This window comes from Erpetoichthys calabaricus, chromosome 2 (genome assembly GCF_900747795.2).
Source record: "Erpetoichthys calabaricus chromosome 2, fErpCal1.3, whole genome shotgun sequence".
In the NCBI taxonomy this organism is placed as follows: domain Eukaryota; kingdom Metazoa; phylum Chordata; class Cladistia; order Polypteriformes; family Polypteridae; genus Erpetoichthys; species Erpetoichthys calabaricus.
In genome coordinates, this window is record NC_041395.2 from 173,242,593 (window position 1) to 173,261,057 (window position 18,465).

Below are 18,465 nucleotides of genomic sequence, written 5' to 3' on the forward strand. Positions count from 1 at the left end.
TTTACCATCCTCAGCTGCCTCAGAGATTTCAGGCCACCTTCCCAAATGCTAAATAACTTCTATACATCCACCATCAAAAGTATTCTGACAGGAAGTATTACCACCTGGTTTGAAAATAGTACACAGCAGGACAATCAAGGCTCTGCAAAACAGTGTTGCAGTCGGCTGATCACATCAAACTTCCACGACATCTACACCCAGCAATGTCTGACCAGGGCAAATAAAATTATCCGTGACACTAGCCATCTCAATAATGGCTGCTTCTCTGTGCTGTGGTCAGGTAAACGCTAACGTTGCCTAAAGTCCATTTCAGAGAGACCGAAGAGGAGCTTTTTTTTCCTATTGTCCTTCCACAAGTTGAATAAGAAAGTGTCTAAAACTACATGATGCCCATTTGTTAACTCTCTTATATGAATTTATTTAAGTTATTAATTTAGTTATTATTTATCAGATATTTAGAATTCTGTTAGTGAGTTTTGAATATTTACAAAACTCATATATTAATGTTATTGTCCTTTTACATTTTTCTTAATAGCACAGTAATTGGAGTTGAGCAATGAAGCATTTTCTCTACATATTATACTGTAGGTATAATTTGTATGTAACAAAATTTATTTTGATTTCATTTGATAGTAAGGAGAAAGAAACCTCTACATAGTCCTAGTAATTCTGGCCCGAATCCTTCTTTGTTTTTAGCTTTGCTATTGTTTTGAGTGCTATGTTTCTGGTGTATCAGTTTTGTTTTGTCTCTCCTAAAAAATGAAGCTATCAAAGTGGTACTTCAGAGTGATGCCACAGGGAAACAATTTTTGATACCCAAAGCAATTATCCACATGAACAATCCAGAAGGAACCTTTTATTTGGATCCATAACATGTTTCATAAGTAAATGTGAATAAATAACAGATTTGTAAAATACCAGTTGGTTCATGATTTTAATAACACAAGCTAAGTTTGAGTTTTCTTCATCATTTAGTATTCTGCTAGGTAGCCTATAATACATTAAAGATTTCTGTTTTGTCCACATATTAGTAATCTATTCAAAGCCCTAAGAACTGATTTCATATACTAAGAATCCATCCCAGAATAAAACGGTTCTTTGTCAAGTAATGGTTCCATGAGGAACCACACAACCCATTAAAGTCCCACTAAAAAAACAGTAGCTTTAAGATTGTGGTTGTTAACATTTGGGCATGTTACCTGATAACCAATTTCCATATTCCTTAATTGTGCCTTCCACCTCCCAGTTTTCTGTATGTTCAAAACATATTTCTGAATACCAGCACCTTCCCAAGTGTTCACAACAGGTTTGAATAGAATCCACTTACTTTGGGAATTGTACTTATTGTACTTCTTGTGCAAGGCAAGAACAGTTTTGAGGGATTAGATAGATAGATAGATAGATAGATAGATAGATAGATAGATAGATAGATAGATAGATAGATAGATAGATAGATAGATAGATAGATAGATAGATAGATAGATAGATAGATAGATAGATAGATAGATAGACGAGGAGCAAAGAGATATAATGAAAATATCACATCAATTGCACTATTACTAATCAATGAATGCCACCCATATCCATCCTTCTAACTACTTATGTTGAAATAAGCTGTTATGACCAGGATGGAAAGGTGGCAAGTCCGAAAGCTTAAAACAGAGATACACAACCAGGACGTAACAACATATATTTCTGGGTAAATGTAAAGAGAAAATTGATCACTAAAGATCAAAATACTACTTCATAATTTGAAGTCTAAAAAGCAAAGCCAGAAAATTAGAAACCTGTCAGTAATGATTTTGCTCTCATTAAATTTTATTGTCATAAAGTCTAGGTTTACTCCTTAAGACTGGATGTAGAATACTGCATGCCAGCATCATCAATACATGGGCCTTGATGATGTCATCCATCATTTGACTTCCATGTCAGTTGTCTGGTAACACAATATGAACACTGCCATGAAATGCAAGTGGAAATTAGCAGCACTGACAAAATAAGGAAAACAAAAAAATGGCTGTCAAATGTACGGAAGCTCTGAATAGCACAGTGAAAAAAAGTAAGGGATAACTCTTATCCTGTAAATACATGAACATATCTCGTACGTATGTGATACTTTCATGTATGTATAAGATGTTTTCACGTACATATAAGATACGTTCACGTATGTACAAGATAAATTTAGAATTAAAAAAATGAAAAAGTGCACTTTAGGGTTAGCTAATTAAGACTTTACTAAGGGTACGTCGCTTCAGTTTGACGTCACTTCCATCTCTTGTAGCGTGGTGATATAAAAAGATGATGGGTGGGCTTTTATTTAAAAGAGTATGGGATGGTTTGTATATTTGCTGTATGTTTATAGGTATCAGTCTGCACACTTGTTTGGAGCCACTGAGGGGATATACTGTATTTTTTTGTCTGAGAAACAGTTTGGTGATTACTATCTGAATATTTGCGGTGCACATGCAATAATAGTTGAAGCGACCTGAAAGTACCTGGTGCACAGGTTATGGTAACTGGTGGGCATGAGATAGTAAGTGGTGAGCATGAGATATATAAATGGTGGGCATGAGATAGTCAGTACTGGGCACAAGATAATAAGTTTTACGCACAAAATTGTTTCCCAGAAAAGAAAAATACACCATATCCCCTCAGGGGCTCTGTACGAGTGTGCAAACTGATATATATAAACATAAAGAAAGTACCTAAACCATCCCACACACTCCTTTAATAAATAAAAGCCTACCCATCAACTTTTTATATTACCTTGTTACAAGAGATGGAAGTGACATCAAACTGAAGTGCTGTGGCCTTGGTAAAGTTGTAATTAGGTAGCCCCAAATGACACTTTTGTAATTTTTTTAAAGTAATTTTATCTCGTATGCACGTGAAAGTATCCCATACATACATGAAAACATCTAAACATCTTGTGCATACGTGAAAGTATCCTGTATGTGCATGAAAACATTTTATATATATGTGAAAGTATCCCGTATGAATGTGATATTTTCACATACGTACGAGATAAGGCTTATCCCATAATTTTTTTCACTGTGTGGTTCAGAGCTTCCATACTAATGGCATCGATAATGTAATGTTAATATTTACTTTACTTTTCCAAAAGTTACTCTTGACACTAAATAATTATGAAAATTTAATATTCAAGTTCCCAGACACAAAATCCAATGTAAGCCATTTGAGCATTCCATTCCCCTCCTTATTTTAGACTGATGTGAGTGTTGTCTATAGAAGATGGTTTCAAAGTGATGAACCGCATGAAAAAAAGCAACTCTTGATACCTACCATTTCTGTTCATTTTCTCTGCATGAACAATCCTATGTTCTTTATGCAGTGATGCTAAGAGTCTCTTTTATTATCAAAAGGTGGAATTCCTTACTTTATTCTCTACCACAGCTCTGAACCTATCTTTTCAAATCAAAGGATTCAGTGGCATGTATCTTATCTCCTTGATGTGCCTGTGTGCAATTAACACAAATAGCATTTTTGTATGCATTAAGTGGGGCGTTTTTATACCACTGAAACCTACCCTCATCTTGCCAAGGAGCAAGAGCAGAGATATGGTACATCTAGCAAATGCTTAGAGGTGTACTGAATTTCTGAATGAGATAAAGACAAATGAGTTCGCTCTGCATTTAAATATATAACACTTACAATGATAGCAGCCACATAAATACTGAGGCATGAGATTGTCTTTCTTTTATTTGTTATGAATCTCAAATGAAGCTTAACATAAGGCAAGATGAGTTTCTGAGACCACAAAACATGTATTATAATTTTGCCTGAAGCAAAATTAAGTTCCGTTTTTAAATAGAGTAGGAAAAAAATCTAACTGTTGACATTTCTTAGAGGGCAGCTTTAGAGGAGGAGGAAGTTTGCTTCCATGATTGGCAGAGAAATGATAAGAAGCATAGCATAGCATAACATGACATCCTGAAACTCATTTGATCCAGTTCAGAGCCTATCCTGGAAGCAGTGCACACACGCCAGTAACCAAACCTGGATGAAGTGCCAGTCCATGGCAAGGTCCACTCACACTCACTCCCCATTCTCACACTGGGCCTGTTTGGAATTTCGAATCAGCTTGGTGGGACAAAAACCAGAATAATCTGAGGAAGCCCCATTTAGCAAACATTCATTGTTAAATTAAAATTTGAAAGTGTATACAAAATATGAAAACAACAGTTCCATCTATAGACATTTGATGAAGAATTTAACATGTTAAGAGATTTTTCTGTTCACAGGGAAAACATGCAGACTCCCCAAAGCCAGTGAATGAGCATTGGATTCATGCCCAGGACACTGTTAACAACTGCACAATTTCAGGAAAGATTATTATAAAAGTATTAAGCGATGCATTGGCAGTCCTAGGAAAACATCATTTTGAATAATCAGATGACAAAGAGAAGAAAAGCTTTTTGACAAGCTCTGTTCTCACCTCCAGTACCTAAATATTAGAAAAGCTTTCATATTTATGTTCCATATCACTTTTTCTCTTATTTTCAAGCTGCCGGTCAACCCACTATTGACAATTTACAAAATGAAATGTTAAAAAGTAGAAATAATGAGTATAAAATAACTTGTACAGAACATTCTGGTTATCTAAAGCATAATTTATTAATTGTCTTTCAAATTTTCTCTGCTTTAATACTAGAAGTAAAAATGAGCATGTTCTATATTAAAAAATATTTTAAAATAAATTTTGAGGACGTGTTTACGCTCTATAATTATTTTTCTTCTTTTTCTACTGTTTAGTGAGAATTGCTCTGTATTAATGTTGTACATTTTCCTCTTATTTTTTGTAACATACAGTTTTACCAGTAATATTTCAAAATGATCACCCTACTGAATAAACTGCCTTTAATATGGTACATTTGTACAAAAAAAGTGAGAATAAAGAATGGAATCAAAGCACCTTGCATAACAGTTATTATTTTTATTACAAGCCCTATTACTGAGCACTGCATTCACTTTTCAAACATTGTTTCTTTTGTGTGTTGCTCTTACTGTTCACATTAATGATACAAAATGAATATCCAGATGACCAAAGTGTTTTTTAAAAAGTAGCATAGTAATATCATTGTGTGTGTTTTTCTTCATATTTCTATTCTGGATTTTTTTTTTCCTGTTCTCCTCATGCAAATCTGACGTTTTTTCAAACTTTATCTAACTTCCTGTGGTTTATTTCAAGAAATACAGTATGTGCAATTTGTCAAGTTTGTGAAAGAATAAAAACCTGAAATACATCAAATATGGACTGGCTTTGTGACAGTGACACTCTAAACCAACTACTCATCAACACTATCTCCTCAGCCAGGGTGGGCTTCCATGAGCTGGACACCTATGGCAGGGAGACATCAACTGAGCTCCAATTTATTTAGACTGCTCTTCTTCAGTTATGCTACAGAATCTGATATAATGAATACCTTTTGACTCAAAAGAATATTGTTTACTGAGAAGACAGTTTTGGATTCCTGGGGTATACAGTATTTCAGCATCAAAACCCACAGTTAATCAGTAGCTGTAGCAGTATGGAGCCTGTTAGGAAGGAATAAGGAATCAAGCTTAAATGAAACAATCATTTTGGCTCACTTGCAGAGTCATTTGGTTTCCAAAACTTGCTACATACATGTGTTCATTTGTATTATTACATGTTTATAAAGTTATTTGAATGTTTATTTATATTATGATTTGTCTTTTTATTTTGTTCCTGCTTTCTTTTATAACTTACTGGTGTTACTTTCCACTTTAACTATTGTAAGTTTGACTTGATTGTAGGCAATGTTATTTTCATTTAAAATAAAATGAATAATAAAAATTACATATATCTTATCCTTTACATATTTTTCAAAAAGTGTATTTCAGTTTTTAAATTATGTATTTCTCTGTCTATCTGTTTCTTCATTAGTTCCTTCCTATCTGTTGTCACCCACGTGTGAGCTGGGAGCTGCCTATGGGCTTGTGTTTTGACTGTAATACCACCCTGGAACATAAGAGGGTGCTGTAATTCACACATTATCTGCGGCCTAGAGGGTCCAAAAGTCAAAGACAGTTGAAAACACACCCATTTCCTTTCCAAACTTCTCCCAGCCCAGGGTAAAGCCGATATAATGGCCACCACTACAAAAAGAAGTTAGTCTGTTATGTGGACTCTCGTTTGGAAAGATTTCAAATTATATGGGGAGTACCAGCTGCTGCCCCAAATCTTCATTTGTTTTGCCATCAGTCTTTCTATGCATCTAGTTACGCTTCCATCCATCCATTTTGTAAACCTGCTTTTCCAGAATAGGGTTGCAAGGAAGCTGGAGCAAATCCCAGTAGGCAGGAACCTGCAAGCCCTGGACTTGGTGCCAGCCCATCACAGTCTATGCATTTATCTGCTGCAAAACAACATTCTAAGAAACCAAGAAAACACAAGAGACAGGTTTTTTATATTTTTTTCATGTATCTCAAAATGAAGAGTCAGTGTTTTATTTTACAACAACAGGCTTGGCAAGCAGTCCAAACAGTAGAACCTCATTCAGTCTGTCTCCTGTTAACAGCTCTGGTTTTCAGAGTTAGGAATCCTTTGTTTCTAGACTTTCCAAAATAAATTAATAATATAAAGTAACATTAGTAAAAAAAAAAAAATAATTATGGATTCTTGACAATAAAAACACATTAGCACTAAATTATTAACATTTTCCCGAGTCCTTGTTCCAGATTACTTCCCGACTCTAAGTTTGTTGGCTTCAGAAAGCTTTAAACCCCATTTCAGGGTCACTTCCATGCTCATTTACAGGAGGGCAAATGTCAGAGCGCTCCCTTTGGTCTTTTTTTGTGGTTTTTTTTTTCACCCGTCAGCTGTCAATATCTTTAAAAAAAAACCTCATCTGCCAGACAGTCTTCTCTCTCCCTGCCTGACCCTTTCACAAGGCACTCTGGTTCTTGATTCCCTAGATTGGGAATATGTGCTGCTCTCTTTTGGCATGAAAATGTTTAAAACGTTTCCAGTTGTTCTCTGTTACTATCTCTTCGTGAGTACAATCGGGTATCTCTAGTATTTTCTAGGGTGTCCAAACTTCAACACCCTAACTGCTTTCTCACAGGTTGGCCTTATCTCTCTTCCTTACTGGTTTGCCTGTCTCTAGGCATGTCATGGGTATATGGGGCATGTTACACCTTCCTTGTACATATTGGCATATTAATGCATGAAGTCACTTACAGCCAATGCGGCTAAAATAAAAGGAGCTGCCTGCCTCACTTCAGAGAACCAGAGTCGGGTGGAAGGTGGATGAAGCTTGATAGGAGGAGTGGAGGAGGCAGTGACTAAGAGACAGGAAAAGAAGAAAAGAAAGAATTGTACTTGTGTTTATTGTTATACTTGTGGCAGTGACAATAAAGGATCTTTATGCTTTTAACTTGTACCCTGTGTCTGTCTGTGTTGTGTGTTTGGGGAACTCGAATGCCCCCTACTGCCAACAGTGATAAAATTAGCACTAAGAGGTAATACAGAGGTGTAGGGGCCAGTTGGTGGCTGAGTAATGGACTTGTGTGTTTCCTGCACTTACATTCGTATAATATTGATGAAGTATTAGAAGAATTGTCATATTAAGCACAACAAGCATTCATTGCAGTCTTAAATGTGTTTGCTCCAATTGAGAGATATGGAGGAGAGCTTATTTTGGCAGCACTGGGCACAAGGCAGGAACACACATACCTACATCAGAGAAATTTAGAATCAGCATTTAACTTAACATAAATGTCTTTGGGGATGCACAAGAAATACCAGGGAGCATGGAAGAAAAACCACACTGACACAGGGAGAACTCAAATATGGACAGTGATATTATAGGATTTGAACCCAGAATTCTGAATCTATGAGACTGTAACACTAACCAGTACATCAGCATGCCTCCCCAAAATATTTAAAATAAAACATAAAATAGTTGACATCATAATGCTTCAAATAGAGGATCTATATTTTGAAATTTGGTACATGTTGTAACTATTTAATTCCTTCACATTGTGCATAATTTACTCATCCTCCATTTAGTGAAAAGGCTAAATCAAGTTTTAGACTCACAGGAACCCAAATCTATAATTTATGTTTTTATTCTTCTTTTTTAAAATCTTGTCTCACTCTCTTCGTGCTTGACATGCAGCGCTGCCTCATTTCTGCTTCTCTTTTGCACACATAGTTTAATAAGGCCATAATGTTGCTTCTGTTAAAACCAGATAAGGAACCAACAGTATATGGCCATTCTCATCAATTATGTTTAAGGAACTCTGATGTTAAGCAGTTCATAAAGGTCTTGGCCTGCCGCTTACAGATGGTGATTTTTAAGCGAGTCTATCTCTATCGGATTTTGATTTGCTCCTTACAACCACATAACTCATCATGGTTGGGCTTTTGCTGAAAATGACTTTTCAGACAGGGATCATTGAGGAGTGGGTGGAGGATAGGAGGGAAATGTTGGGCAGTCGACACTGTACTCTTCTGCCTTGCAGTGTCGGTTTAACTCATACAAAGAAGATACTGAGTCATTAGCCATATTTCTCAGAAAGTGATAATGACCCATGAGATACTGCCGAATCAGTATGGACCTTGGCAGAACATTGCATAGAAACCATTATTAATCATCTCCTTAACTCACTCAAACCAGACAGCAATGCATATATAAATGTATGAAGAAATACAGAAGAAATTATATTAAAAAATTAGAAATTAAATTATACATATATATTATCCAATTAGTTTGGAAAATTAGTATAGTAAATGAGCTAATTACAACATGCCTAGCTAGCGAACCTGATAATAGATAGATAGATAGATAGATAGATAGATAGATAGATAGATAGATAGATAAACTTCAATTAATTTGTTCTATTATTAATCATTTTTATGAATTTTCCGTTACATTTATCACACTACAAGTTTTGCAGCATATGCTATATGTATCTGTATGTAACTACAAAGAAACTACAAACTACAAAGAAAATGTCGTTGTGCATATTTTGGTAGTCATCGATACAAGATTTCCTGCCACTTTTATCTTTCCAACCTGTTTTGATTGAAATTTGCATTGCAGCTCTTATTTCATGTAAGGTTTACTTCTGACATTAAAAAGGCGAAAAAGCATTCTCCTCTTTCCAGTGGTTCAGTTGATGACAGAGAGACACTGGTCAGTGACCGTGCAGGGAAAAACAGCTTTGAAAAGCAGACCTAATCTCTGCATTTGCCAGAGTCATGTCATGGCTACCTAGCACAGACATAAATTCCAAGCATCACAATGAGACCTTTTCTCAGTAGTGTGCTCCTTTACTGACTGTGCATTAGCCCTTTTCAATCAGCTTTTCAAACAGTTGTACTCAGACCTGTCAGCTGCAAATGTATGCATTTGTATGAAGTATAGGAAGGCGTCTGCAGCAATGTCGTCACTTTAAGAAGCAGCATGCTTTCTCCCTCTGTTCTTATCATCCACAGACTACTGTACTCAGAGACCATTTCATCTCCTCCTGCTCTGATTTAAATTCTAAAAATCCAGGACACAGTAATTCTTTCATTTCAGCCAGGAGCAAAAGGCATACATGTCTTTCTAATATGTTTTATAGTACAATTTCACCATGGAGAAATCAAATCACTAATTTGTCACATTTACAGTCACATCACATCTTGTAATTATTTTAAAACGCTTTGCAAATATTATAATAAAACGGCATTGCTGTCAGTAATCAATGAGGCACCAATTTTCACAGAGTGAAATATTTTATTACAGCTAGCTTTAGTTATTCTGTAATCTTCTAGTGTTTCTATTTATAATGTATAAAATATATTATTATTATTATCATTATAACATGGTATTCTCTAGCCTGTTTAATCCAATTCAGAGTAACAGTGAAAGGAGCCTATCCTGGAAGCAAAGTTGCCAGAATGAATTGAACTCAAATGAATTACATAAATTATTATACAAGGGACATTCAAAAAAATTTCTGCACTTTTATATTTTCGTTGGAAATGGTGAAGGCGGGAGTGGTACTAATTGGGCATTAAAAAGTTGGTACAATGCTGGGAAAATTGCATTGCAAATGGAGGTGACTATGTAGACAGGTGATGTAATTTATTTTTGAAATTCTTATAAACAGAGTTAAAAAAAAAAGTGTAGAAACTTTTTGAATGTCCCTTGTAAAATTAATTTGATTTAGACTTTTACAAATTAGAAGATAAATCTGTAAAAATACACAACATGCTAATAAAAAACAAGATAAATTAAATATATAATAATTGGATAAGGAAATTAAAACATATTCCATCCATCCATTATCCAACCCACTATATCCGAACACAGGGTCACGGGGGGGTCTGCTGGAGCCAATCCCAGCCAACACAGGGCACAAGGCAAGAAACAAACTCCGGGCAGGACGCCAGCCCACCGCAGTGAAAACGTATTGTTTATGATATACTAAATGAGATAAGGATTAATTGCTCTGATGGATTTAGTCTTTTTTTTAAAATATGCAACAACTTTTTGCATAGTTTTACCCAACATTAGAAAGCTATTAAACATATAAAGGGGTGGCATGGTGGCACGGTTTATGCCTCTAACAGCAGTGTAGCTTTTCCTCCCACAGAAGCTGAATTTTGGGATACCTAGCCTTCTAATATGGATGTGTGTGTGAGGGGCTCTATGATGAGCTGCAGGCTTTTCCAGGGCTATTTAGATAGATAGATAGATGTTGAAGGACGCCAGTCTTCTAAGGAAGTATAGTCCTGTCTTGCACAGAGAATTAGTATTGGCAGTCCAGTCCAATTTATCATCCAGCTGCACTCCCAGGTATTTACAGGTCTGCACCCTCTGCACACAGTTACCTCTGATGATCACTGGGTCCAGGAGGGGCCTGGGCCTCCTAAAATCCACCACCAGCTCCTTGTTTTGGTGGTGTCCAGGTGTAAGTGGTAGAAGTCGCACCTTTATTTATTTATTTATTTATTTATTTACTGCCTTCAGTCCAAAGATAGGCTCTGAATTGGATTCCATAGATTTAAGAATGATACGTTATCACTTTTTTCACTGGATTTTTTGCAAGCCCTAAATAATGTAAACAAACTTTTACACATTGGGACAGTTATTTAAATAAGTTCAAATGTTCTCAATGCCTGAGGAAGCATGACTTTCCATTCAAGTCACCTTTATAAATAATATATAATCATTTGATCATTCTCTCTCTCCTCTATTTTTAATTATATTTCAAAGTGAATCATGCTGTTTTGGAAGTTATACAACATAGGGTTTTTAACTTTTTTCAAGCTGCATGGTGACCATTTACTATTGCTTGCAATTTTCATGCTTTATAGGCCATACTTCACAGCTTGTTTTTGTTTTCTAAGTGAAAGGTGAAATATGTAAAAGTTATTGATTGAGTGTATTACAGTACATCATGGAAAATGTGTTTCTTGTAAGGTAAGAATAGATAGATAGATAGATAGATAGATAGATAGATAGATAGATAGATAGATAGATAGATAGATAGATAGATAAAGGCACTATAATAGATAGATAGATAGATAGATAGATAGATAGATAGATAGATAGATAGATAGATAGATAGATAGATAGATAGATAGAGGCACTATAATAGATAGATAGATAGATAGATAGATAGATAGATAGATAGATAGATAGATAGATAGATAGATAGATAGATAGATAGATAGATAGTGTATAACTTAGCAACAACTGAACCTGCTGCATTACCTTGGTTCATCACATGCGTCTGGTGTAAGAGATTTTGTCGTGCTAAACTGAATTTCTCTGCTCAATTTGTTCACCAGGTCATGCAATCTTTAATTTTAATATTGGGTGCACTGCTCCAGCTATTTGACTTGCCATATGTTTAATTCAGGTCCAGCAGAGCTGAATCAACCTGCTCAGCTGTTCATCTACCGAGCCTGTTTAAAGCTCTATATTGAAAAATCTTCTTTATTGCAGGGTAAGGATACAAGTGGATAGAAAGCTAAGCATCTGATATTTTTCACAGCCAGGGTATTGAGACGTGACAGTTTTTCTGTATATCTGTATCCAGGTTTCTAATAATCTTTTAGCTTTTTTCGTCATATAGCTATGGTATTCACAGTGTCCACTACTGGACACGGCTGTCTCCTTCTTAGAACAGCCACAGTGACTTCCCCTAATTTTGAGAACACTCTCATTCTATAGGTAACTGAGACTGGATGTAGTTTTAGTCAGGCCTGCTGTTCCGAATTCTTTCATACATTTCATCTCCTTTTATTCTGGCTCATAATCTTCATTATTTCACAGGTGCAGAAAACCCTTTATGTGCATGTTTTAATATGATCTCACTTTTCACTACATCTTTGGTTCACCATGTACAGGGTGCAGACCTTGATGAGCACTCAGAAGAAATGCTGGCACCTTCTCCAGTGGCCTGTAACCTCCCCCCTCCACCTCTTCTTTTTGAATGATCTTATTGGTTTACCCTGCCTGAATACGCCGATAAAAGAAACAGTTCTAGAGATGGATGACACTGAGCTCTGCAAGCAAATTAAACAGCCTGGTACACACAGAGCATCTAGCAAATCCACAATAAAGCATGTTGTGACACCAAATTCTGTACATCTATTATTTAAGAAGGCTGTGTCCAGCTAGCAAGATGGATTGTTTGATTAACCCCTTGAATTAGTGTTGTGATCAAGCTCTGGATCTTGTCCTTTTGTTGTTTCTCATCTTTTTCTCATTGCCATATATATAAACTACATAAACATTACAGGAAAAGGCTAGCAAAGCAGGCAGGTTATGTAATGTGGGTATAAGCTCAGCCTATCACTTGTCAGGTCTTCACCTTTACTTGCAAACTCTTGGTTAACTATTCATGAAGTGACTGCCTGTTTGTTAAACTGGAGAATAAGAAATGTTAATGGTACTTTGTAAAGATGAATATGAAAGAGTGAAACAGACAACTGGTTGGATTTTTCAGTCTCATTTGGAGGCTGAGAAATCTTAATGAGCAAAATGGAGAACTAAACACAGGACACTGGAGAAGTAAAAGAGCAGAAGGAATGAAGTAAAAACCCATGGCCATGACACTCGAGCAAAAAAGGGTCAAGTCAGAAATAAGAAGCTAGGCAAAGTGAAGAAAACAAAATATTAATAACTCAATGAGAAGTCTGATTAAATGTAAAGGACAAGCTTGAAGAGAATGGCAAATAATTACTATTGCCAAGTAATGACACATAAAGCTGTAACAATGGCAGGTAAAGAAAACAAAATGAACCTGTTGGAGGAATGTAAGAGTGAAGCTGACTATTTAACTTTCTTGAACATTAAAATCAGATATACAAATCCAAATCAACTCAATCTTTCTTTACACCATTCATCTAGTATGAACAGCACAGAGAAATCTAATACAAATATATAATTAACTGAATGTTTAAAATGTATATGCTGGAACTAAAGGTTCAAACCAAAACAAAGACTGAAATGTACATAAACCTTTCAGGATAACATGTTTCTTCTGTCCCTAAACCACTGCAGTCACCTCAATGGAAGTATACATTTCTTTATCTCAAGTAAATTAAAAAGCTTAATTCCATTCGATTTATGTATAGTTTTATTGGCCTCAAAATTTCTATGTAGACCAAACTGCCAGCAACACTCAGATCCCCCTTGTTGTATTCAATAAAAAAGAGAAAGAATAAGAAAATAATGTAATATTAATTAACCATTCAAAGACATCAAAATAGCTAAAAGATTGGTCAGCATTGTAGTTGAGTATGACATTGAGAAAGACAAAGGAATTCTAAAAAAACTCATTTTTCATTACAAGGTAAATTAAATTTTCCTTACTTTTAATTAAACAAAGCTACATTTATCTTTGTTTTTGGCTGGGATTGAGCAAAATGCACTACTAGCGTGGTGTAGGTTAACACAACTAGGTATTAATTTTATTGTGTTCCGCAATTTGTGATGTTGAACACATTTAAATTCAAGCCAATCAAGAGTCTCCAAGGAATTGGAGCAAAGGGAGCAGAAACATCAAGGCTCTCTTGCACCCTAGAATGGGAATAAATAAATGAGGATAAAAGAGACTAGCCAAGCTTCACATTTGATGACTGCTGCTCAGATCAATAAAGTACAAACAGTGGTAGATACCCGAGATGAAGAGGAGATGACAAACTGGTTACATTGCTTCCATTAATCAAGAATACATATGTGTGCTGTTGAAAACAGATAGCGGTTTCATAGCATTTTTGTCAATCAACAAGCATTACTTGAACAAAACCCTGTGAAGCTCAAGGACATCAACAAAATACAGGGTATTTAACAGATCCTTTAATCAGGAAGAAGTATATAAAACCACTCTGGTTTATCAGTTTTACATAATTTGTTTAAATATGAATATGTGACCAAATAAATATAAAAATATCACCTGCATATTTAAAAATAAAGGTGCCAAAGTGTTTATTCAGAGCAATGCCACAGGGAAGCCATTTTTGTTTCCCAGAAAAACAATCCACATGAAGTTTCCAGAAACATTATTTATTTATTCTAAATAGCATTTGAATAAAAACAGATTTTTGAAATACCAATGGGTTCTTTTTAAAAGGACTCTTGATGTATATAATACAGGCTAAGTTCAAAAATGTTTTGATCTGTTGTATCCTGCTACTGTAGGTGACCTATTATACACTAAACAGTTCTCTTTAGTCCACATATTAGAAACCACTTCAAAGTACAGTGAATCCCTCCAAGAGTGAATTGGTTAATTGTCGAGCAATGAGTCTACAAAGAGCCACACAACCTAGTAAAAGAATCATTATTTTTAGGAGTTGTCACAAATGTTTGCCTGTGGACCACATTCCTGGCTCTGATGAAGTGAGCAATACGACCCCGGGATGAGTGGGGACACTGACACTAATATTTTCTTTTCTTCTCCTTTCTTTCCCATAATCATGAAACACCACCCAATAGGAACGACCGATACCCCCATCACAAACTGCACCTTCTTGGTTCTCAGAGTATAAGAACTGTTCGTTTCTGGAAAATGATGTTATATGCTAACCTGACAAACACAGAGGACAGAGCTCCCATGATTCAATCGCACAGCTATTGTTAATCTACAGTCTTTTTTAGTTTGAGCCTCTGTCGGTTGTCTTTTCAGTTCTTCGATCAAATTGGAATACCAGGGTGATAACACCAACCTTTATTGATGTCTCTACCTTATCTATCTTAAATGTATGCAACACATTTTCAGATGCATTGTGGCAGACTGCGAAACTAAATTTATCACTGTATCAGTAAGAACAAAGCAGCAAATAGAGTTCTGATGAGCCCCAGGTCAATTGCAGAGTGCTCTCTCACTACCTTTTATACTGGCAGTGCCGGTGCTGTTTTATTGTGCCCTAGGCCAAGCTTATTAGTGCACCAGATGACTGTTTGGTGGCTAACCTGTGTGGCTGGGCACCTTATGATCTGCACCTTAAGCAAATGCCTAAATCGCCTTATTAGTGGTGCCAGCCCTCCATACTGGGCAAATGTTCAACTACATATTAATCAGTTTAATACATGTTTGAGATGCAGTTGTATCCCATGATCTGGGGAGAAAGACTGGGTTGGGGTTAGCAGAAAAAGTCAACTCAGCACAGATTAAACAGGCTAATATTCAAATCAAGGCCTATGGACTTAACCCCCCTTAATCATTATTATTATTATTGTTATTTTCTTTCATAAGGAAGTGAACATCATTTCACTGTGTTGTATTACCATTGCTCAGACTTAGCTGCGACAGAGTAATTTAGCATATTATTCATTGTTTCTCTGGGATGTTTTGCGATCATCACATAAAACAATGAATTATTACAACAAAAAGCGATATAAACACATTTAAAAAAAACAAACTGTCATTTTCTCTTTCTCTTTTAAAACTCTGCAAAAGTTATCACAATGAAAAGCATTAGATATACAAAAAGGTTTTAATTCGGATTGAACTGGAAAGTTGTGCTAAGCAGTGGTAAATTTACTTTTATGCAACACTGCCACGCTTTTGAATTTAAACATACGAAGGAGATTCGTTGCTTGCAGCCCTCGCTTCTCCGGCTGACTGAGCTCTTTCACGGCTCCGGTGCGATCTGTCAGTTCAGGTTCCCTGATCTTTGCGCAGGCAACTTGCGATTCTGGTATCACGACGCTGGTCGGAGCTCTTTCACTTCTCCGGAACGAAGCCCCAGCTCACACAGGCCAAGCGAAAAGTTTTTTGTTCAAGACTAACAATGCGAGCAGGAGGAGGTGCTCCTCGCTGATTGGTTAAACGTGTGCCGAATGTTTCCTATGATTGGACGGAAGGTGTTAGGAGAAAAAAAAAGATGCAAGGGGCTTCTCAATCGCTACCCCTCCCCCAACGCACCCCCCCCCCCCCCCCCACCCCACTTCCATTCTTACTGTCCAGAGCTGTTCTCGCTTACTACTTACTATACTGCTTGCAATGTGACACAAAATACAAGACCGTTAAAGGAAGCGCGCACAAAACTGGAATATCGTATCATTTTCTAACGACAGTAGGATTGGTTTATCTGCGAATAAAGGAGGAAAGAAGACAAGAAAAAAACGCACAAGTTTGCCATGACAGTGGATTTGCTTATAGTTTTATGTTTGATCTCTACAGTTACTGCCGTGGAAGGTAATTTTTGCACTTAATTTAGTTTCATTTTTATTTAATCTAAAAAGATGAGACGCGCGCCTGCCATCAGTATTTCATCTGAGCTTGAAAGGGTTCGAGTGGAGCGCGTCTTGGCACGTTTTTGGGTAGTAAAGCACTCCGGCATGTTCCATCTGTGTGTGTATTAGCTGAAATGATTGCTCCTATGAACAAATATATAATTCTAACATAATTGATTTTCATGGTCTCCTGGATAGTTGTGTTACGTGGTTTTTGAATTGCCTTTTGAAACTGCAATGCAGTGTATCTGTGAAAATAGGACAGAATTTTTAACCATCGGGTCCTGAGAGATGCAAGCCGATGGATTCTTCTACATGTTGCCAGAGTAATTATTTATTTATTACAGATAGGTAGACTCCGACTCCTCCCCAACCGCAAAGAAACACCCTCTTCTCCTAAAAATGAACCAGAGACCCATTATGCGTTCATGGTCTAGGGTTTTGGATCAAAAGAATCATAATAGTTTCTAGGGTCTGGACGAGAGGGGAAGCCACTGAAACCTGCATGTGTGCTGCTGATCAGGTGCATTGGGGGCTGCAGCAATGAATCGCATCATTTGTTGGAGCGCCTTAGGTTGCTGTGGGTACGTGTGCATGCGTGAGAGTGCGCGTGTGTGGGTGTGTGTTAGTAGGCGGATATAATAAAAAAGATTTAATCAGTGCGGATCTGAATTGATATTTTCTCTATACGGAGTGTACCTGGGGTCTCGAAACTGACTGCTGGAAACAAGCACACCGTTAGCCAAGAACTGTCAAACTCTGCTTCCACTTCGCTCCGACTCTGACAATTTGTATTCCGCACCACACGACCGCGTCACAATATTATTAGGCTTCTGCGCCATCTACCCATCCTCGCAAACTACACTTTAGCCACACTCTTTTTATTAGAGTGACGTGACCGAACCTTAAATACCGTTCCACGCGTGTAATACGTTGGAGTCATCTAGGAAAACGATAGATCACACACACCACAGCACAAGAAGACGTGTGCATAATGTCAAAACAATACATTGCACTCTGATTTCTGGTTACATTATGTGGGTTAGCCTACTCAGTTCAAAAGATCTTCTCACGTCGTCATTAAGGTTCTGTGGGAGTTTTGCTTGATTGTAATTTCGAAGTGTATTCAGATGCCAGGTACGCCTACAGGCATTCCTCGCATTATAGATTTCTGAGAACGTCCGCCTGTAATCTGGGTTTGCTCATTATACGTACTAAATGTGCGCTTCCATTCTTATCTCTTTCTCATCTTTGGAGTTTTACTAACCCTAGAAAATGATTTATTTGTAGGTGGGGGTTGGGCCAACCGACAGGCAAAGCCGGGCAACAATTTGTCACATCTATGTAAACCATATGTTGATTGCAAGGTTGCCTGTTGGAGGAACAAAGAGTCCACATCTCAGCGAAAGAGAATTCTAGCACCCTGCTGACCTGTCAAAAACATCAGGAGAATGGAAAAAGACTCCTTTTGAAAGGATGGGGAGAAAAGGAAAGAAAGCGTGTTTGAGTAAAGTTTATGTTCCCCAAATCCACAGTGACACTGGCCCTCGCATTGACGCTTTCTGCTTTAAGGTTTCTGTTTCTCAACACCATTTACATTTATACTGTTATACACTTATAGGATGCCAGCCCAAAGTAAGTCGGGTAACGTAAGTGTAAAAGTGTTAAAGCTCCAGGGTTTAGATTGTCGCATTTCGGTGCGAGGCATGCGTCTGGAGGCAGAACACCTTCTCCA

General features: G+C 36.8%; 1 protein-coding gene across 2 annotated transcripts in view; it reads left to right on the forward strand.

Moving 5' to 3' along the window:
• Positions 1–16,454: 16,454 nt before the first annotated feature.
• Positions 16,455–18,465, forward strand: part of LOC114646558 (ephrin type-B receptor 1) — a 703,356-nt gene continuing 701,345 nt past the window's right edge. For both annotated transcript variants that reach the window (XM_028794808.2, XM_028794809.2), the window contains exon 1: positions 16,455–16,692. In XM_028794808.2, coding sequence (XP_028650641.1) covers positions 16,635–16,692 — 58 coding nt within the window. In that variant the 5' untranslated portion in view covers positions 16,455–16,634. The remainder of the gene's footprint in view (positions 16,693–18,465) is intronic.